At 39.0% G+C, this 22667-nt stretch overlaps 1 protein-coding gene across 3 annotated transcripts in view; it reads right to left on the reverse strand.

Moving 5' to 3' along the window:
- fbxw7 (F-box and WD repeat domain containing 7) overlaps positions 1-22667 on the reverse strand; it is a 151729-nt gene that overhangs the window by 100506 nt on the left and 28556 nt on the right. For 2 of the 3 annotated variants that reach the window (XM_030141074.1, XM_030141081.1), the window contains exons 4-5: positions 943-1191; positions 115-660 (exon numbers count right to left, since the gene is read on the reverse strand). In XM_030141074.1, the coding sequence (XP_029996934.1) occupies positions 115-660; positions 943-1122 (726 nt within the window). In that variant the 5' untranslated portion in view covers positions 1123-1191. Of the gene's footprint in view, positions 1-114; positions 661-942; positions 1192-17192; positions 17254-22667 lie in introns of those variants that run through there. The other variant, XM_030141090.1, reaches the window with a different exon arrangement.

Consider the following 22667-nt stretch of genomic DNA (forward strand, 5'->3'; position numbering starts at 1 on the left):
AAATGGTCTGTCCCCCAACAGAATCCATGTGGATTATCAAAAGTAACAGGGATCATTGTTCCTGCAGAGGCTAGTATCAATAGAAACCACTGAACAAACAGCAGCTGTGCTTACCTTCTTGTTGGAAGAGCTTTGGTGCGTACAACCCGAGTCCAGGTTGTTATTGGGTGCAGACACACTGTTCCTTAGTGAGGGAGATCGCAGCCCTTCCTCTCCTTCCTCCTCCTCTTCCTCCTCCCTCCCGCTCTCTGCTGAATGTTCAAAGTCATCACTGTCTTGGTCCATCTCTTCCTCATCCTCCTCCTCTTCCTCCTCCTCCTCTTCATCTCCCTCTTCCCTCTCCTCCTCCTCCCTCCCTTGCTCCTCCCCTCCCTCTGTCCTCTCCTCCGTTTCCTCCTCCTCCTCCTGATGACCACTGCTGTTATTGTTCTCCTCCTCTTCTTCCTCCTCCTCGTCCTCCTCAGCGAGCGGCTGACCTCGGAGCCGCCTCTGCTCAGCCCCCCACATCCACCGGGCTCCCTTCTCTCCGCCGTTTACTTCGTTTGGCTGGCCCTCTTCGTCTTCCTCCCCTTCCTCGTTTCGCCGAGGGCCGTTGCTGGCTCCTGACTCGCTCGGTGCCCATGGTTGTTCTCTCTCTCCATCAACTTGTGAAGCCTCAGGCTGAGGAGAGCCAGACAGAAAGAAAAAAGGAAGTAATACATATGAGAGACGGTCTGGTGAATAATTCTTTTGGGCTACATGGCTAAATGTTCTTTCTTAACTTTTAAACCCAAAATAGCCACACACAAAAATTAAAAACAAAAAATGTGTGCCATGTCATGACTTGTACCGCTTCCAATTTAAGCAATACTTCCTAAAACACCCTCATATATTCTGATTTCTTAGCGTTCAGTTTCATCTGCTCCAACACGACTATGGCACCATTTACTTCACATCATATACCCTTTGCTGCAGCTGTTCTTGCTCCTCTACAACTCGGTTCATGTGCTCATCTTCGTCCCCTTCTTCTGCCGCCTGCTGGGGTGCCCTGGCCGTGGAGGAGGCGTTACCTCGCACCGCCGGACCCCCCGGGCCCCGACTCCGCCTGCTGCTGCTGCCCCCCGACAGCAGATCCTGGTTCATTTCCAAAAGCCAGCTTGCTACCTCCTGCACCTTCGCTAGGCTGTCTGAGGAGGAGAAAGGCTTGACATGCTGTAAAAGAGGAACACAAACAAGTAGAAACAGATAATTAAAATATGTTAATGTTCGCTCATCTCTGCGCTGAGTTTGTGCTCCTAACATGAAAGCAAACGAGGATAAAAACCAAGACTGTGACAGAATACACACAAACGACAGCATGCAAAAATTAAAAGTGTTAATATCCCCATTTGTATTCTATGCAAGAGTCAATAATGAGAATAATAATGGACAAAACATTTGAATGTGGAGGCCCATTGCTCAATTTAAAAAAGGTGGGAGTGATTGTGTTTAGCTTCAGATTAGACGGTGCTGAATGCTGGGCTTCACATGGAGAGATGAGCAGAATAGCCTTGAGAGGGACTTGTGTTCACGTGTCCAACAAAGCCAGTAAACAAAGTCCATTCTGTCTCATGTACCAGATCTTGTCTGACAACTGGGGTTGCAGCCAAATGCCAAGTATACATTGGTTGATCGCTATCGTACTGTGTACATCTGTTCACCTAAGATCTGGGACGCCATTAAGGGGTGGGTAAACATGACAAATTCACGGGGCCCAGCATTTGTGGGGGGGCCCATAGAGAAGTGGAGGGGGTCCAGTGGATACAGGTTAAAAGTTGTGAAAATTTCATCTAAGATCCGCTGTATAATAGAGGAATAAAAGTCAGGAGTCAGATGTTGAAACCATGTTAAGCTTCCGTTTCGTTTCAGCATAAGTTATGTTATTATGTTAGTTATGGATTGAACCCCCACGTTTTTACACCCCCCCACCCTTCCGGTCCGATAGATCGACAAGATAGTGAATTTTATGAAGGGTCCACAACGTTTACCTTTCATGGGGCCCACAATTGGGAGCGGCACCCCTGCTTAAGATATTGATGACAAAGGAATTGCACTAAGGCTGAGGGTTGTTAAAAATGTTCAATACCAGTACTGATAGTGATGCCACTTTAGTTTTATGTTTGAACACCCAGTCATTTATCCACTTTTACAGCATAAAAAAATACACCTCAACATGCAGTTGTCTGTTAATAACATCATCAATAAAAAGTGTGAAAGCCTTCATGAGTGGTGCGTTTCCTGCTCTACTCCTCAGGTATTGGCCAGACATTTATTGATATTTGTTGATACATGTTTTGATAGTATCCAAGCGATTTGGCCAGTGCTTTGAAAGCATGAAGGCTCTGTACCCAGCACTGAAGAGGATGGTCAGTGTCTCTGTGTATGCAGCTATTTCTCTCTTATTTTTGTTATAGTATTATTATTATTATTGATGTTTGATTTACTAATTTCTATACTGTAGTTTAAAAAAAGGCCTGTTCTTTTTTTTGTCCTAATTTCTTCAATTTTATTTATTACTTCCGCCAAGGAACAGCGGAGGTTATGTTTTCATCGGGGTTAGTCTGTTTGTTTGTCTGTTTGCAAGATAGCTCTAAAAGTTATGGACGGATATAAAATTTTGGTGGTTAACATAATAATTAGACACTGTAAGATATTTATTCCCCAATGGCTGACCAAGCGATTAGTTCAATCATTAGCGTTACCTCATATGAATTATGCCTCAGTTGTTTGGTCAAATACTAATGAAAATAATTTACACAAATTGCAAGTTGCACAGAACAAAGCGGCACAAATTGTTGTGGGTTGCCCATACAGAACAAATATAACCACAATGCACAACAGTTTGGCATGGTTAACTGTAAAATCTGGATCGAAATACTTTTTATCATTTATTTGTCACATAGCAACAAAAACACCAGAAATCATTAACAGAAAACTGTCATTTTTTGCTGATCAACATAATTATTGTACAAGGTAAACCAGTGAAACACAGAACAAATCAGTTACAGCGGACTGTTTTTTTATCAGGCCATCATTGCATGGAATGGATTGCCAGGGTTTCTGTTGTTGGAAAATAATACAAAATGTTTTCAAAAGAAATCAAAACTTTTCTTGTTTAGACAATGGACATGAAATGGAATGAGTATTGATAATATTGAAAGATGCTTTACAATTTGTATCAGACAGCTATTGTTTGGTAAATGAGTGTAAATGTATAGCACTTATTTATTTTTATTGCATTGGGCTGTTGTATATGTCCCATTTGTGTGTGTGTGTGTGTGTGTGTGTGTGTGTGTGTGTGTGTGTGTGTGTGTGTGAGTGAGTGAGTGAGTGAGTGAGTGAGTGAGTGAGTGAGTGAGTGAGTGAGTGAGTGAGTGAGTGAGAGAGAGAGAGAGAGAGAGAGAGAGAGAGAGAATGGTGTAAAATTAATGTAAATAATTAAAATTCTAATGTAAGGTAGAGGAGACCCCAGGAAGAATAGCAACTGATGTTTCAGTTGCTGATGGGGATCTTAATAAATGAAATGAAATGAAAATTCATCAGCAACTACTCTGATGTGACCGTCTCACCACTGCAGTTCCACTTTCAGCCTGTCCTTTCAGTCTAAAACCTTCAGGAAGATGAAATACCTCTTCTGTACTGCTATCCATTTACCAGCTTACAATAGGCAAATACACTGATTAAATATTCAAGTCACATAAGCTTCCTGTTGAAACGTCTCAAATTATATGTAAAATGTGAGGAGAGGCTCCAGACGTTTATCTAGAATGAAACAGCTTCTCCCTCAGACACCACAGTCACTGAAGCAGGAGCACATCTTATAGCACCAAGGCGATCTGTCAGCATCAAACCTTCAATAAGGCTTTCAGTCTACACACATGCACTCAGAGTCACTTGACTGAAAATGCAAAAATGCAACAAAGGTGACAGATAAAGCCTAAGTAGTGTCTGAAATCAGCAAGAGAAGGCCACACTGTTGCTTCCTCAGTAACAGATTTATCACTGGATGCTTTCCACATGCAAAAAGAAAAAAGAAACGAAAGAATAGCTTCCATTTCCTTTGTATTTCACACATCAGCAGACCACGGCTGAAAAATAACAGCGTACCACGTACTGTATATCAAGATGCCAATTAACAAATGAATACACCCACATCTTATTATGATGGATTATGGAGCTGAATCTGTTTTTAACACATTCTGATTGGACCCTCTTGGCAGCATGCCTCTCTAATTTAAATTAAATTACACACCACAGCATTTAAATGAATGGTCAAAGAACAGGAGGACAAAATAGACTGTAAAGCAAAAATACAATTAACTTCCTAACATGAACCAACAGTTCAGTGGCCATTTACTACTAATCTGTCTGGATTTGTAAAGGCAAAAAAAGACACAAAAGATCTGGTTCTGCCTTGGTTTAACCCCTGTATCTACAGTCACACAACAGTCTCTTTATGGCATCTGCAAAACTGAAAAAGTGGCATAATTGCCTTGCTTAGTGAACAAGTAAAACAGTGCTACTTGAAAAATATGACCCTCAGGCATATTCAGTGCAGTGTATTACTAGAAGCACAACAATAAATTAAACTCACAGAACATGCAATAAAGTACATGACTTGAATTTGCAAGTCAAGTTTTCTACTGCAAGAGCTTTAAAAGCAAAAGCAGGTTTCTATGTGATTTTTAATGGATAAAGCTGATTGCAACTGGATACATCTCTGCACAGCAGACGATGAGGTGGCAACAATGATCAAAAAGACAGAACTGTTTATATTTTGTGGTGAAAGGAAGACAGTTAAAGGGGTTCTATTTTGCTAAACCCACTTTTATTAGTCCTTGGTATATTTATTTGTGTATTTGGACCCTAACAGTTCATAAAGTTTGAATTTGAACTCTCCAGGTGCTGCAAAGCTTTCTTTATATTCATTCTGGCAAAAATCAAGTGGATTTCTGCAACCTGTTTCAGTTCCTTCTTAATGTGTTACATTTTATGGCTAGTTACATCACGACATTTGTACATATAAGGTCAAGACTGCCAACAAACATTTCTCCAAATACGCCACAACTGTTTTTCAGCAGCAGCAGTTGTAGTTCATACTGAAAATATGTCCAAAATTCGAGCGGATTACCTAAAATGTTCAGTTGTTGATTGTGTTAACGAACACAAGTGGCTGAACAGGGCAGAAAGCACTGTCAACAACCTGGAGGGGGTGGGGTCATGTGCATTTAAAGGGCCAGCGCTCAAAACGACCTTTCTGTTGTCATCACTCAGAAATAGGGTTGAAGATGGACCTGTGGAGTCGAATTAATGAAGAATTCAGACCCAAGCATAGCATTTACAGTTTATGTATACCACAGGGAAATGTTTTTAAATGCATAATTCCATTTAAAAAAGCAAAATATCACTCCTTTGATGCACTTCTAAATGCTTATTTAATTCTAATCACGTCTTATTCGACTGACATCCAAGTGACAGGAAAGGCGTATGTAAATAGAGTTGTGTTAAGTGGGATGTGTGACTCGTGGATTGGTCTAGTCCAAATGGAAGTGGGCTGAGTGGGTAGTGTGTAAAGCACATTTGAGGCTTTCTGTCATCGGTAGCTTACACTGATAGAAACACAGCTGCAAGACATGTGAGTACTAGAGTGAGTTTTATGATGAAATAGCAGCATTAAAAATGACATTAAGCATATAATGCTGTGTCAAAAAATGTTCTGCGAAAACAACTGAACGTCAAAAAAACTAATTGGTGAAACTTGCTTAAAACAAAACAATTCTTCAAAAAGTGAGCCAGACACTGGTTAGTTGATCAAACTGTTACTTTAGGGTATAAATCTGAGATGACAAATGTATTCTGGAGAATGTTTTGGAACAGAAAAGTGTTGCTCCTGTCATGAAGACATGGAGATTAGATGAATGGTGTGGTAAGGATTACACTGATGGCCATGTAGCAACACATTGTGTAATAACGGTGCAATATGTAATAATATAATAATTCTTCACCTCATTATGTAGTAACGTTGTATTTTGTAATAGAATTCTTGAACGCGTTTTGCAATAAACTTTGCTGCATTTTGTAATAACTATTACATATTGCACCAGTTACTAAAAAATGCAAGTGTAGTATTGAAAGGAAATCTAATAATTTGGTGCATTATGTAATAAACCATCAAAATTGATGCCTTGATTGGAAAAACCATCATACCAGCAGAACATTAAGCATTCTGGCTTAATTACAATTCTTTTTTTTTTTTTTTTTTTTTTTTTAAATAGTAGGATGTTTCACTGGTCAAACCTAAATCAAATGTAACTGTATTCATTATAAGGGAAAAATTGTGTGCAAATTAGGGACAACAGCTGATCTAATTAAATATTACTTACAAAAAACTTAATGGTGCACCATGGTGCACAAGACACAATATGTGATAAGTTATTACAAAATGCAGCAAAGTTTATTACAAAATGTGTTCAAGAATATTTTTCCAAAATGTGGTGTTATTACATAATGAGGAGGAAAATTATTACATTATCACATATTGCACCATTATTACATAATGTGGCGCTACAGGCCATTACATGCATTTTACAAAGTGATCCACAAAGAGGAGAGCTTCTGAGAATAGAGGATAGAAATCAGGAGCCACTGCCAAATTCAACTCTAAACCACATGCCTTAAAGTTTACTAATTCCGTTTACCGGTGTTGAAATGTCTTCTGTGATCAGAGGCCCTATGTGTTCACCACATATATCACACCTGTCACAGTGGGTGTCAGTCTTAACTTCAGAGATTGAGGAACTAAACTTCTGCTCACGAAGAAACCAGAGGAAACAAAACACCATTAGAGTGAATTGAACATCAGTCGGGTAAACTTGTATTCTCTTCTCTCAGAGTCTGATGCCAGTAAATAACATTAAGTTAATACACAGCTTGCAGTGCATCTCTCTCTGTCTCTGGGCAGTGACTCTTAGTTCCTCTTATTTCCAGGATTGTCTTTTGTGCCTGTAAGACTGAAATTTGTGTGTGCAGGAGTTAGGGGGATTTAGTGAAACCTAACTGCAGAGGTATAATATAATACTCATAATTATGTCCTCATCTAATGTATGATCATCTGGAAATTTAATTTCACCTCCATAGCATCCACTATGTTTACACTATAATTCAAAATTAATAACTTTTTTTCTGGTTAGTAGCATCTAGTTTTATCATGGATCACCTACTACCTACTCCAAATGTGGACCAAAGTTATTATCACCTTAATAAAAAAGCCCAAAACTAACAAACCAAAGACTGGTTTTGTGCATTTTTGCATTTTTTGTCATTTCTGTATGTGAGGGTAAGGTGAGGGTAGAACATCGAAAACTACAGCCTCGACATTAAAAAGTACACAGTGGATCTTTGACAAACACCAACAGACAAAATGTTATACCTGCAGAAAAAAAAAAAGAGATTGCCATGATGTATTTACCATCTTGACCTATGATATTCTGAGGATTGAGCTAATTAATAGCAGCAAACACAAATTGAGCAGAAACTGATAAAGAATATGACCAATTGGCAGCATGTATAATACAACATCACTGAATGATGATCTAACACTTGATGAGTAAACTATTAGTTCATTTAGTGTAACCCATAAAGACCCATTCCTACTTGTGTGACAGTTCAAATTTTTTTTTCTCTATATTTAACTTGTCTTAAGTGATTTATCACTAGACGTCGACCGATATGGGTTTTTCTAAGGCCAATGCTGATTTTTTAAAATTTGGTCAGCAGGTGGCCAATATCTACAGCTGATTTTTGAGGCCGATATTTAAGGTTGATTTTAATTTTTTTTCTTTTTTTTAAAGCACATTGACTGTAAAATACAATTGAAACCAGCGTTTCTGCTGGTAAGGTTTTGCCATGGCGCTTGCTGCCACATCATACATTTCATACAAAAAAAATCATCACCGTCACATTAGACTTATTATACGGATGTATAATATATAATAGGCCAATATGATAGGCCAGGACAAACGTCCTGCCCCCTAAAATGAAAGTTTGCGAAGCTTCAGGAGGTAGGGAAATGATAAATGAACATAAAGTCTCACTTTCACTTCAGCAGTGGGCACGGACTGCACCGCCTCGTACCTCCATGGTGTTATAAGTAGGGCAGTAACCGCGCATGCGTCGACTGAAATGCACACGCGTGCGTTGTCCACCCTCTTATAATTATTGTAGGCTATATTTACAATCTGAGTCTACTTTTTTCATCAAGGAAAATGTATAGATGAATTATTTAGAAATATCAAGTAAAACATACAAATTTCACCAGCATCAAACATTAAAAAACATAGAACTTAAGGACTTTCATTTTGCATGTTTTATGCAATACCTCTGCTAAATACTCCTAATTCCACAACATTACCACACAGAGGTTGTGTTAATTTTCTTCCGTTTTTTTGCTATTAGATCATCCTAAATTCTTTTAAATCTGGACCTTTAAATGACAGCCTTTTGCAATTACATAATTTCAAGGGCCGATTCTGCAATTACAATTCGACTAATCATGCAGTTCTACTAGTGACCCCTGAGGATTCGTTATTCAGCTCATGATGTCAGAGGTTTTTACTAGTCACATGCTTTCAGAGAAGACGTTTATTTTTGTTACTTGAATTGAACATTATCTTGGGTAATGTAGCCTGGAAGGTGCCAATGGGCTCATGAGAAGTCTTGAGCTTATCTCAACTGTGACAAATTAAGAATCGGCTGCAGTTCCAAATCTCCTCAATGTGGTGCATAAGAGACGTGAAAATATTTCATCTGTTTCAGTGCAAAACAACCGCTTTGACCTTGAGGAAAATGTCACCGGTGGCTTTGTAAGTCTTCTCCTTTTTGCCATATAGTCCCTGTGCTGTGGTGGGAAGCATTAGACATATCTCAGATTGCACATCCCCCCCTCGGGAGTGCCACTTCATTGCTGTGAGCTCCGAAAAGGAAGGCTATGAATAGCTAAAGCTGTCCCTGCCTTTTACCGGAACAACCAAGGTTCCATAATTAGTTTCCTCAACAAAGCATGAAATGTGTTTGTTGTTATTGTTGTTCACAGAGTTGTGAGCAGAGCAAACTGTGTGAGAGGAGAGTTCACAACTGAAACGTGAGGCTGATCATGTGAAACAATGTCCCTAACAGACCATTCATTTTTACATGGGCAAAACTTCAGTCTTCTTGTTAAAAACTCAATTCTGTCCAAAAAAAAAAAAAAAAAATGTTTCTCCTAAACCAAATGCACTTTAAATGACAAGAACAGACAGCTGTTTCTGGATGTGAAATTGAATTGCCACATTTGGAACAGTAGACATTATAAATTAAATGAAATTATGGCACTGCTTGTAGTGAGCGCAAAGACTTCCTGATCAAATAAATAAATGTTGGAAGACAGCTTTGAGTACGGCATACTTTTCATTCATGAGTCTCTATTCTTGGTATTTTGGGCACTGTGAAGTGGACAAAAATAGTTTCAGGAAACAGGCGAGTGCAGGTGTAAATTTGTGTCTCCAGAGAAACAGGTGATGCAGGCGCTCAGGAGACATACAACCTCTGAGAGCAAACACCGGAAATAAGAGTTTTTCCATTTTTCTATTTATGGTCCTGTCACTAAAAGACCATGTTTCATACTGAGGGCAACACTCAACTTAGCTCCCACTTTCAACTAATAAATAATTTATCAAAGCAACATGATTCAATCAACTGTAAAGTGAGGCTAACATCTGAAAAAAAGGTGTTTGATTTGGAAAAAAATAGAGCTGAGGAGAGGAGGGAGTATTGAACTTTTATTAGTCAGGGGGGAATAGGAGTCCAAATGAATACTTATTTAGCCGTGTCAATGGGCAACTGTTTGCCAACAAATAACCTGACATCTCCATAAGCTAGTGTGTTGTCTTGCCATTGTTAAAGTGAGCATAAACCATCTGTAACTTTTTAAAAAGGCTTTGGTACGGTTGAAATTTAAAAAAAAAAAAAAAAAAGCTAACCTCCCTGGTAAGTAAATTTAGTGAGATTCTCTGTGTTTTCTTTAAAATACAGCCTAAACCGCTAACTTTCCAAAAACTTAAAATGGCCTTCGAATAACATGACTATTTATACCAGACCAGCATTGACAGTGTGCACACAGCAGTCTGGCATAGCAACATACATCCAGACAGTCCCCAGTGGAGTTCCCGATGGGGAGGGTTTGGGACTTCTTCAGCATGCCATGCCAAGTTGGCACTTTGCAGATAACGCCACAGCTGTGGGACACACACACACACACACACAAACACACACTGCAGACTCAACACAAGACCCTCCAGAATACGCTTTGCTTGGGTGGGTTCAGACAGATCTCTTTGCATGCTGTGATTTGCGGGAAACAGGTATGCATTAACTTTCTGGATTTCTACAACATAAGGCAAGGAGGGACATATCCAGCCTGTTTCTCCACTAAGCTGGCATGAAAAAACAGTTTCCCCCAGTAGAACTAAACAAAACCACGAAGTCAGTGAAACTGTTAATGAGATACATTGCATGGCAAAAGTTTGAAGCCAAGTTCAGACCACAGTGAGACATGCTGTAACTAACTGCAAAGCACTGGTGTGCAGCACTATGAAAACCTGCCAGTTCACACCAGTGCAACAAGATAAGATACATGATAAAGTCTATAGTTTCCATATCAGTAACTCTATTTATTTATGTCCTAAACACCTGCTTTTCATGCATTTTGTAGTGTTGTAAAATATGAAGTGAGTTATTTACTGTAACTGCAGTCCTATTGTGGATTTAAAAAAAACAAACAAACATACAACGTTGTGATGGTATTCCCAGAGTAGTTCTGTTGTTGAGAGTAGTCATTCTAAACCCGTCTCACCCCATGACCCACATATATTATAATTATTTTCAAAATCAGCCTAGTAATATTTGTAAAGTCATTACAAGCACTGTTCTGGGGTTTACAGAAAAACTTTCATCTGCATTCACAGCATATTAGTCTAATAATAAAGTGAGTCAACATTTACATAATGCTGTCTTGTGAATATAAATGTACCCTGTCACATTTCAATCAAATGTGGCAGAAACAATGACGACCGATTGCAAGTGTCTCACTGCACATCTCTCATAATAAAACTCCAACAAAAGAAAAGCAGAAATGTAAGATAGATTTGTTATCACAAACTCACACAGATCAGTCCTGGACAGATGAGACTGGACTTCACCGGGGGAATGGCTTCTTGGCTACAGGTGAGCTACAGCCCATAAATACTGAGAAAAACCTACACTACATTATATGACACTCTAAAACCAACCACTGGTGATTTGGCAAGCTGAGTCACAGGTGATGGCGTCGGCTCACTTGATTTCAGCTCAGATGGATCAGTTCACACTGGTACAATTTTTCCCTCCCTGCAGTTACTTTAAACAGTTTTATTCAGTCACAAATATTTAATGTGAACAGGGCTTTAGATTGCACTAATGACAGGCAAATTAAAAAGGATGAGTGTATGATTTATGGAGATATATCAGGAAAATGGAATGTAAAAAAATCTTAATTATGAATTGATTCGTCTATAATCACCTTTGAATGGTTAGAGTGACAATGAGCACAATGTGGGTCATCATCTCGACTTTCTACAGTTGCTCAGAAGGAACAAACTAAGGCTCTGAAGAGGGCATTTCACAAGACACACACATTGGAAATGGTATTATATGGGATGTAACTTGCAATCTCACCTCTTAGTGACACTAAATCCTACATACAGGTCTGAAAAAATGACATTTATATGCTTATTTTTGAGGCATCCTCAGTCAATCTGCATTAACTGCTATGTATCTGGAATATGAGCTCTTATATAGTGTAAATAAAATGTTCCATCAAAAAAGTAAATCAATTACATTCCAGTTTGGTTGTTCAGTTTTTTCATAATTCCAAACACTGTACACAGAAGAGCTGCTCCTAAATTGCAAACTGTGAACTGGACTCACTGATTGACGAAAACCTTTAATTTCATGTGCATGATCAGTTTTTCCATGTGAAAGGAACATTATTCTCATGCTTGGTTGATTTTTCACTCTGTATTCTCATGCTTACTATTGAATTAACCGTGTTTAAGTTAGTTTGTGAATATTAGCCTATACTAAATGTGGAAGTAGTAAATTTAATATTTGCCAAAATATTTCAGATCATTTAAGTTAATATTTACTTGCTGTTGGTAAAATTTTGAAAGATGAACAAAACTATGAGGCAAAAAATGGGCTTTTACAAAATGAGAGCCAAGTCAAGCAGACTTTAAAGAGGCACAATGCTCTTGATGGGAATACAGTAAAAAAAAAAAAAAAAAAAAGGACTGAGCTGAACAGCACCAAATGGCAACAATAAATCATACCAATGTGACCTTAATAAAACAGCAGGAAAGAGTGGAGAAAACTGTAGCTCTTCACAAACACGTTACCAGATATAGATTGAGCAAAAGATGTGCAAAAGCTCCACTTAAGTTCCTTTACATTAGCAGTGGAAGATGACTGAAAATATCCAAATATTTTCTCTCAAATATATTCTCTGTTAATATACATGATAATGTTAATATACATGTACAAGTACATAACTATAAAATAACTACTTTTGTCACATTATTGCAAATGCCATGCATTATTGCATGGAAGTTAAAAGGCACATTCACTCCCTTTAATTGGCTCCTGACTTGCTATAACAAATAGCATGTTGCACAATAGTTATGAAAACTAAGGAGAAATGTACTAGCAGAGAAATGCAGAATCTTCCTGGAATGCTACAAAGTCCAGTAAATCCACTGTAACTGTTGAAACCTTTGCAGAAGCCATTAATCGATGCCTCTATTTAGAGCTGGTGCCTTGTGATGTCTCAGAGGAAGAAAGTGAAACCTCAGTCCCTGAACTGCTTGACAGCTGGACAACCTTCATCTCCACTCATTTCACAGTGAGAAACATAGCTGTGTGCTTTTTAAGGAAAATGATACAACAATGACTATAAGTCAACATAAAAAGTGACTTCAAGGTTTTAAGTATAAGCAAAACGCCTCTTCTAAAACTGTCACTCATTATCCCTCTTTCTATGTGAATAGTTGCCATGCAACAGCTTAGTAACACCACATGTCTGGATTCGTCTCATCGCTCATGAGAGCTTAAATTTTCTTGGGAACTATAAGTGAATAATTTTTGTGGTGTGAAATGGCCTTCTGCCACAAGAACTATGGGAAGAACTCAAAATCCCAGTCAGTGAGTGCAAGCCAGCTATTAAAACAGGCATGATCATAACAAGACCTGAAACAGAGGGAATCCTAGAAGCCATCATCATGAGATAGAAGCTATGCATTACAGTAAAGTCACACTCCCATTCCCACACACACACTCGCACACAGACACAATCTTGTTTGGCTTTTATTTGTTCCATTAGAAAAAGCTTTTTCTCCAATTGAGGGGGGCTGTAATCACTGTAAACCACAGTCTGAAGGCATCCATTTAAATGACTCTGCTGGCTGAAAGCAAGTCCACTGTTGTCAAGGCAGCAAGACAACCATTAAATCACCTGGTTCCATTAAATAATCAATTACAGGGCTCTTCTGTTCTTCTACCTGCCAAAACATGCCAGACAATTGAAGCAGATAAACAAGGACGCTGTAGTCCGGATGCTTCCTATGTTTCACACAGGTGATAACACATAAATAACATAATCCTGGGTGATCATGAGGCGTGAAGACTGTGGCCGCTGACGCACGTTACCTTTGGTTGAGGTGGGCAGCCAGTGGCCAGTCGCTGCAGCTGCTCTGAAGTATGGCTGCAGGAGAGGAGATCTGAGCAGCAAGCTGTGCGGCCCAGTCTCTTCATCAAAGAGGAGATGATGCTGCAGCCACAACCACACATCGACTTGCTCATTAGTAGCCCAGTTGTTTTGGGGTTAGATCAAGTGTAAAAAAAAACAAAACAAAAAAACAAGCAAAGACTACAGCCGCTGCCCACAGCCACTTGCCGGCCGGCCCTCGCTGAATTCCCTCAGTTGTCTTCTGTTATGTATTCCACATGGTGCTGATCCACAGGTACTCCGTCATTCATTGAGATCAGCTCTGTTTCATCTACAGTCAGTACAACAGACGCAGACGTTCACCTTAATCCACGCTGGGGGCACATGAGTTGGGAAGTACAGTTTGTCGGTCCATTTCCCTTGTGATTGCTTCCCACTTAGTCCACTCCCTCTGCTGTACTTCTCACAACAGCATGCCTAGACACACGCCGCCTGCTGTAGTCCCCCCCCCTTTTGCCAAACTCACTCTCATCCACACAAAAAAAAAAAAAAAACAAACACCTTCCTCTGATACTGCAAATAACACTCTGGATTGCAATGTCTGCCACTATCTCCCTTCTGTCTCACACAATTTCCCTCCGTTGCTTTCCACTCCCTCCACTGCTTTCGGCTGCTGTGCACTGAGGATGCTATCCCTATCAACGCTGCTGCCACCACTGTACAAACCCCCTCGCCACCAGCACCGGCACCGGCAGCAGCAGCAGCTCCTGCTCCAGCTCCAGCTCCAGCAGTAAACCACTCAGACTGAGCTCCTCTAACTTGCTGATAAAAGTGCCTCCGTCATATGACATTCGAGCTCCCTGTTGTTCCATTAATTGAGGAAGCAGTGGACAGAATATCATAAGAAATCCAAGCTACTCTGCATGCACCAGAAGGACTGATAAGCTGGATACACTCAGGATGCGGTGGGGGAGGGTAGGCATTTAGGAGACAATAACTGAGCAGACAGGATTATTATGGTAATAATCTATCACTGCGGTCAAGATGCCGCTGATGACTGCTGTAAAAATCAGCCAAATAAAATAGACACGAAAGAATTCATGGGGAAAAATTCCCATAATCCAACAGTCTCTCTTACAAAAAATAATGATAAATGAGCTCCATTAGAGTTGTTTCTAGTTAAAAAGATTATTTTCATAGAACATTGCATTATAAAGGGTGCACAGTCTGCATGTCTAAGTCCCAGTTCAGGTGAGTGCATTCTTTTTGATTCCCTTGTGTATCAACATCTGTTCCAGCTTCAAAAAGGCTGCACAACTACTGTTCAACACTTCACAGATGTTTAATATGATAAGTCTGACAGCGTGCCATGACAATGTGAAAATCATTCAGCTCAGACAATCATAATTACCAAAGATGATGAAGCTGAGAGGCCTTGAGAGAGAGACTTACAAAGAGGGGCACCAATAATGGCAAGAAAAAAAAAGATGGGCAAAAATTAGCAATGGCACCCTGTAAAGGAAACAGCAGCCGCCTGCTATTAATAGTAACTACTCATATTGTTAAATAACCTCTTTGTTACCTTTATTATGAAGTAATATCTGACTGATACAGCATTCTGAGTACTGACAGTATGCCCATATTAAGGAGTGAAGAACTTTAATATAGCAGCCTTTCTTTTAATTTCATTGAACACTCAAATGTGGTTATCAAAGACTTATGACCAATACATTTAACCACAGCAAAATAAGTGGCAGTTCACCAATAAACTGTGTTACCCAACATGACTCTGACGGTGGTGGCCTCAAAGGTAAAGCTTATTTATTACAAATAATGATCTAATAATGATTTACCAAACGACAAACATAAGGAAATATACAAAATAAGCATCTTTTTTCAGTATTTGCTGTGTACAAAATGTAAAAGGTTTACTTATCTGTGCCAATACATCAAACATGTATATGCTGACAATATATTTGTGATTTACCAGTCAGTTTCTCTTACAAAATATACATAAGTGAAAGAGACAAGCTGGTGTAACATTTTGCACCATAGTTACCATGAGTATGCAGTTTTTCAGAAAGAGATCACATAAAAACTTGTAATGATGTAATTGTTAATACACCCCATCCAGTAATGTTGAAATTTCAAATATCTTTAATATACTTCATGTAGTCAATTGCCCTCAGAATCATTTTTGCAATTCCACGACAACTGCACTTCTACAGTTAAGATGGTCTGCTGAGAATGCACTGAACTTATTTTCCATCACCGTGATTTTATTTTCTTGCTGGGAGGCTGAACGCAGTCTCAGGTCAAAAAGGGCTAATACACTTTTGGCGGTGTAACTCACATTCACTATAAACAGACTTAAAAACACTCACTGGTCAAAATTAATGCTACAAGCAACCCACTCTCTCTGTGGAACATTTACACTGGTGCTCAGACGATTTCAAATGAATAACTTAATTCATTACGATTAATATTTTCAAACCACAACTGTCACTTCCACAAATAGCAACTAAAAGATATTTTCAGTGAAACTACTATCTCAGAGGTGGTTGTACCTCCTGTCCCAAGTTCACAATAGACAGATCCAATCTGTTTAATTAGCTTTGCATGAATTCTGTATTCTTCATTTGCCACATGTTCAGGCTTGTGAACCTAAATGTCATGAAAGAATATGATTAGAATATGATTAGTCAGGGTCCACTGTATACTTTAACTCCTCCTCAGCCAAGTCATAACTATTATTCACAAATGTATATTCACATAATCAGACAGAAAAAAAAACAGTCATTGTGTATTTTGGTTCTGATTTAAGAGGTGAATTAAAATGCACATTCATAGAACCACCTGCCTCCAAATTCAACATACCGGCTGGTTTAAATGTCCCAAGAGACCTACTCCAAAACTGACTGTCGTTAGTCTCTTTCCAGGTGGATGGTACAAAAACCATTATTGCTCCGTCCATTGATTTGAGTAAAGTGCATCATGCTTTTGTGTGCTGCTGTGACCGATTGGCAATTGCACCATACATAAAAAGTGGTGGAGAGGGTAATAATGGAGCACTTAAAGTTGCTTTCAGTGCTCACTCATTGGCACATCTTTTTGCTGTTGACAGGAGTGCTACTAAAGGTGACACCTCACTGTGATTCATTGCAAAAGAGATTTCCTGAAACACCAGGTTGCCATCACTTTGGAACAAACAGCACACCAGGAGAGAAATGGAAGACGACAAACCCCTATCTACAGTCTGAAACAATCTCCACAGAAAAGCATATGCGTGTCAAAGTAAAACAAGAACACAGTGTTTAAAAAGTTCAGCCTCCCATTAATAGAGTACAATAGCTCACATTAAAGCAATGACAAAATGATTTACCTTAAGTCAAAATGCTCCATAAGCAAAAAAATGCTTCTGTCTGTTTTGTTCTTTTCTTAGCCTAGAAAAAAGACACAGCCGGGTGAAAGGGTGCCCTGTTCATTATTTATGAATATTGCTTTTCACTGTGTCAGCTCGCTGCTTGAGTATTGATCCATAAAGCGGAGACTCACTGCACCAAAGCACAGAGCAAGACATAAAGACACAAAGCTTACATGCAGCAGCAATAGGGAGTGTATTAAACCCAGCGGAGAGGGCAGGGGGCAGTTGATCTAGCATGGGATAAACTTGACTCATTATCTGATACTGTCAAATGTGAACTTGACTTTCTACAAAAAAAAAAATGCCAAAAAAGGATAATCAACAAATCATTAACTGAATAAATGTGATGCTAGGAGCATATCCTCTTTGTTTGAGTTCCTTACAACCCATCGGTACATCTTATTGTGAACCGACATCTAGCAGTTGCCTCCAAATAATGTTATTATGACATGAATGATATAATACAAGGATGGTCCAGAGTCGCCTGGTGTTGTCATTTAGCACCGTGCCAGCCCTGGAGGTCTGGCTGAATACATTATCATTCTGGATCAGGGGAAAATTCTCCAGCTTGCCAGAGAACTTGCTATTTTCTGTGTAATTGCTAACTCAGAGGTTGTTATCAACTGAGTGCCTTTTCAAAGACAGACATAAAATCAGTATTTTACAGCAGGAAAGGGCTGAGAAAGCTTGATGAATTTCACAGCAAGGTTAAAGCAATTAACCACCAAATGTGAAGTTGATCATCAAATTACCTGCAAAAATCTAGAGTGACCATTTTTGGACTGGTAAGTCAGTAAATCCAGTTTGAAGCCTAACATTAGTGATCAACTGCTAGGGAAGCCAGCTTCCGCCAAAGGTCAGGGTGGATATTGCACAGTAACAAAACCTGAGCACAGGAGACCACCGTTTGTCTCCACTTATCAAAACAAAATACTTTTTATACACTAATGTAATAATAACGATAATAATGGATTAGATTTACATAGCTCTTTTCTATGAACGCATACTCAAAGCGCACACAATGGATCCATTATTCATTCGCTCTCACATTCTCCCTTTGGTGGTGGTAAACTACATATGTAGCCACAGCTGCCCTGGGGCAGACTGACAGAAGCGTGGCTGCCTATCTGCACTTACGGCCCCTCCGACCACCACCAAATATTCACACACATTCATACACCAGTGTGAGTAGCAGCACTGGAGGCAAGGAGGGTGAGAGTGTCTTGCCCAAGGACACAACAGCACATGGACAGAGCGGGATTCGAACCGCCAACCCTTCGGTTATTGGACGACCCGCTCTACCAACTGAGCCATGGCTGCCCATATGTATTGCAATTGCCTAATGTTCTTACTTTTCTTAGCGTGACTCTTTACTAAACCAATGTTATGCTAAAGATTCACTCATTTTACAATCTTCACAGGGAAATTCGGTATCTGTATTTTACACATTCTAATACACATTAAGAGCTGCCATTGAAGTCACTTGGAGGTCCACTCCAGATATTCATCAGTACCATGTTCAGGGGCACCGACTGGAGAATTATCCCATATGTAGCTGGTTTCAATGGGGGGGACCAGAAGACCCAGGGGAGAGAACAGGTAAACTCAACAAATGCTCCAGAACCTTCTTGATGTGAGGTAAAAGTGTAAACCACTACACCACTGCACTTGCGTCATATCTTACTCTCTGCATCCACAATTTTGTGTAATTTCTCTAGCATATAAGTGCACTCACTCCTAAAATGCTGATATTAGCCATTAGACAAGATTTGGACAGAGGCAACACACTGTACCTTGTCAGTCAGTTTGGACGACTGGTTGGAATGAGCAAAGTCAGTTACTGAAAAGCCAAGATGAGGAAAGCCACACTGGGAGGAGCTTGGGGTATGAAGTTTTGGATGATGAAACAATGCTGACCTCCAACCATGATCCTTTCCTAAACCAAATGAGGCCTAAACCTAACCAAACCTTAGCTACACTCTTAGGCTTTAAATGCTGAGGGTAGATGAATGATATGGACAAATGATGTATGAGTATGTTTCAGGTTAAGTACAGAATGTAAAATATCAATTCATACAATTATCACAACTACGGCATTTTATTGTCCTATGACTGGCTTTGTATTTAACTAAGAATTAGTATTACTGCTGGTAAAAATGATCGAGTTCACAAGATTCATATCTACTATATTGCACCAATGTCTGTTAAAAAGAAGAAGCCACAAAAAAAGGTTTAATGACGGCCCTCAGGCATTACTCAGCTTACATATTTGGCATTCAAAAGAATGACAAAAACAGCCCAATGACTGTGTTTTGTGCTTGAACCACAAACTGAAGCAGACCATCTTCAGCATGATAATAGGCGTTCTAATCTAATCACAGAAAAGCACTGTGCTGCACAAAGAGAGCTGTGTCATGTCGACTCATTTTCCAGTGTAGACCCAAATATGGCATCAGTACACCACACACTGTCAAAATAATCATCCACTAATAGCACCCATTACAAAGATAACACATCTACCATCTTTAATTAGCAACTTTATTGAAGTTCTAACTCAACAGTAATGATGAAAATATTTGAATTTAGTGCAAGTGTGTTTAAGTTGCATTCAGGTGCACTCTACTCACATAAGGGAATTTTGTGGGCTTTAAAAATGGGTCTTGGTTTGTCAGGGGTATGGCTGGAGTGAAATATGACAAACTGCTACATCAGTGGGAGGAAGGAGTGTTATAAAACCTCAGAGCACTAACATGTTTATCAGAGATGAGGACTATGAGGACTGAAAAACTAAAAGAAAAAGAAATTATTTGCATCTATCTCTTAAAATAATCAGAAGAAATGTAATTTATAATATTATTTTGTACAACTCCATGACTTTTGCTCAGCAATTTAAAATGTTTGAATAAAAAAAAACTTCCATTAAAACATTCCTAAATTAAACATACTGATTTCATTATTTGCCATCTTGCCACAGTGCCTCCTGTAGTTCTTCTTCATCACCGAAAAACATTTTATTACACACTATGAATTATTATTATTATTATTATGACTTCAGCTGTGTAAAATCACTTCACACTTTCTTCCCAGAATGTCTCATACTGCTTGGTGATTGGTTTCCCTTCTCTTCTTTATCACTTATTGGTGTAATATGCAACACTGCAATATTAGAGTAATAATAATATCTAGCATTTAATCAAACTGAAAAAGCATAAAATATACTTTAACAACTCATTCTAATGATATCTGTTATATAGGCTAAGTATTTTCTATAGAGCATATACATAGATTTACCCCATTTGTTTTTAATTTAGAATTTCTTTAATTTCATGCTGTAATGTCATGTAAAAAGTGTAGCAAAAAGGACATCTGTCTAATAAACCTGAAACAAGCTGTGGTTGTGTGACTATAAGCATTAAATTAGACCAACAATGGTTGTAATTACACTCAAAACTTTACTGAATCTATATTTCAAGCTACAGAGCAGCCATCTATGTTGGAAGTCGTACGTGTTTGTCCTGGATATCAAGTGGCAAATTTTATAAGGCATGTTTAAAAAGGACATTGCAAACATTGCAGACCATTTTCTCTGATAAGGCTGCACTCTAGTGGGCAAAGACAGAAAATTCAAGCAGTGATGCAAGTAATCTTTGGAGAGACAGATAATTGTGGGTAATTTCTTAGTATTTGCAGCCTCACAGTAACTTCAGAGGCATTAGCAGTGTCATGGTAGCATATCATTGTCATTATGGTTGAGATGTGGTGTGACTCAAAAAAAAAAAAAAAAACTACGACAATACTGCACAAAAATGCTACAAAATCACCTTTCATTGATACACTTCTAAATTTACATCCCATCAGAATCTTTTGAGGTCAAATGATAAAAGTCATAAAAGGGAATTATACAGTTCTCTCCAAACCTAATTACAGCAGTGATCCCTGAGTTTCAGTGCCAAGTTTAATAATCAAGTCAACATTTTTTTTTAGATATCTGATACCACTACACTGTATTTCTTTAATCATACTTCAAGCTGAAAGTTACTTATTTTGCTCTTCTTCGTAGTCATCATCATGTCATTGGCGCAATTGATATTATCTGAAGAAAACAGAACATGTCTGCTTACAAACATCAAAAAGTTCACTGTGAAATAATCACTCACCTGAAAGAAAAAAAAAAAAATCACCTCATTAGTGTCAGTGTTTGTTTCTATTTAAGGGGATAAAGACTAAAACACAGTGGCATAGACAGTAAGGCACCTTAATGCTGGATACCATCTGTTGTGAAACAGAAAACAACAAGTCTCTTGTTCTGAGATACAGTAGAAACATGGGAGACTCTGTTAAGGGGACCAGCTCCCTCTGTAGCCACAAACTGCTCATTTTACAATTCTTATTTTCAGGTGATTATACAATGATGAAAACATCGCTATTAATATTCCAGTATACACCATTACTGTCATTAGATCGCCATCAATTACACACTGAACTATAGCCTGGAGCAAGTATGACTGACAAGTTCCACTGACCCACAGAGACCTTCAGTGGGTCACAGCTCCTTTTAATGCTGACCATATCAGGTCACATAGTGATTGTTGCTATGGTACAAACCATAGACAGTATTGAAGAAGTAGGCAGAGCCACCATGACATGGACAATAGGCTTTAGACTGCCACTTTAAAGTCGGGAGCTTGCATTGTGGCCTTCAACAGTTTGGCTTTTTGAAACCACAAGTGACCATTTAAGAACTGAATGCTGGAGCTGGGGAGACAAAAGAAGTGATGTGCTAATGCTAAGCACTAGTTTAGAAAACTTCAAAACTTTATATTAAAAACAGTCTTGTTTGTGTGAGTTCGCACCCAGAACTAGGGCTGCATGATTAATTGATTTTAAATCGAAATCTTTTTTTTTTTAATTAGGACGATTTTTAAAAAAGAGAAATCGTCAAATCGATTTCATCTTTCTCATGCCTCCCAGCCACGTGCCTCCGGACCGCGCGCCTGCGGGCTACCATGGGCTTTTTCTCCTATCTGTGAGAGCGGTCTTTCACAGAAGTCTGTCTAATAACCATGGACGTTAAATCTGTTAATGAGCCCGCAGTACTTGTAGCAATGTAAGCTGTGGCTTCACGCACGGATCCCGCAATTGAAATATAAGTGCATGGGGATCACTCATCTTGCGTTGTCCCGGATCCGTACCATACTGTCTTCTTCCGATCTGGGTCCGGGTTCTAAAAACCATCAGTATTTGCTCTGATTTGGACACTGTATTGTAGTGCATTCCCCCTGGCAAACTTGTTATGTTATTTTCTTGTTGTATACATTGTTTGTATACTCTACTTCATTCAATAAAGATTTAATGAAGAAAAAAAAAACTTCTGTGGGTTCATCACATGATACCATCACAGATTTGAGGTAGGGAGCAGTGGCTTGCATTGTG

Source organism: Sphaeramia orbicularis, chromosome 1 (assembly GCF_902148855.1).
Source record: "Sphaeramia orbicularis chromosome 1, fSphaOr1.1, whole genome shotgun sequence".
NCBI lineage: Eukaryota > Metazoa > Chordata > Actinopteri > Kurtiformes > Apogonidae > Sphaeramia > Sphaeramia orbicularis.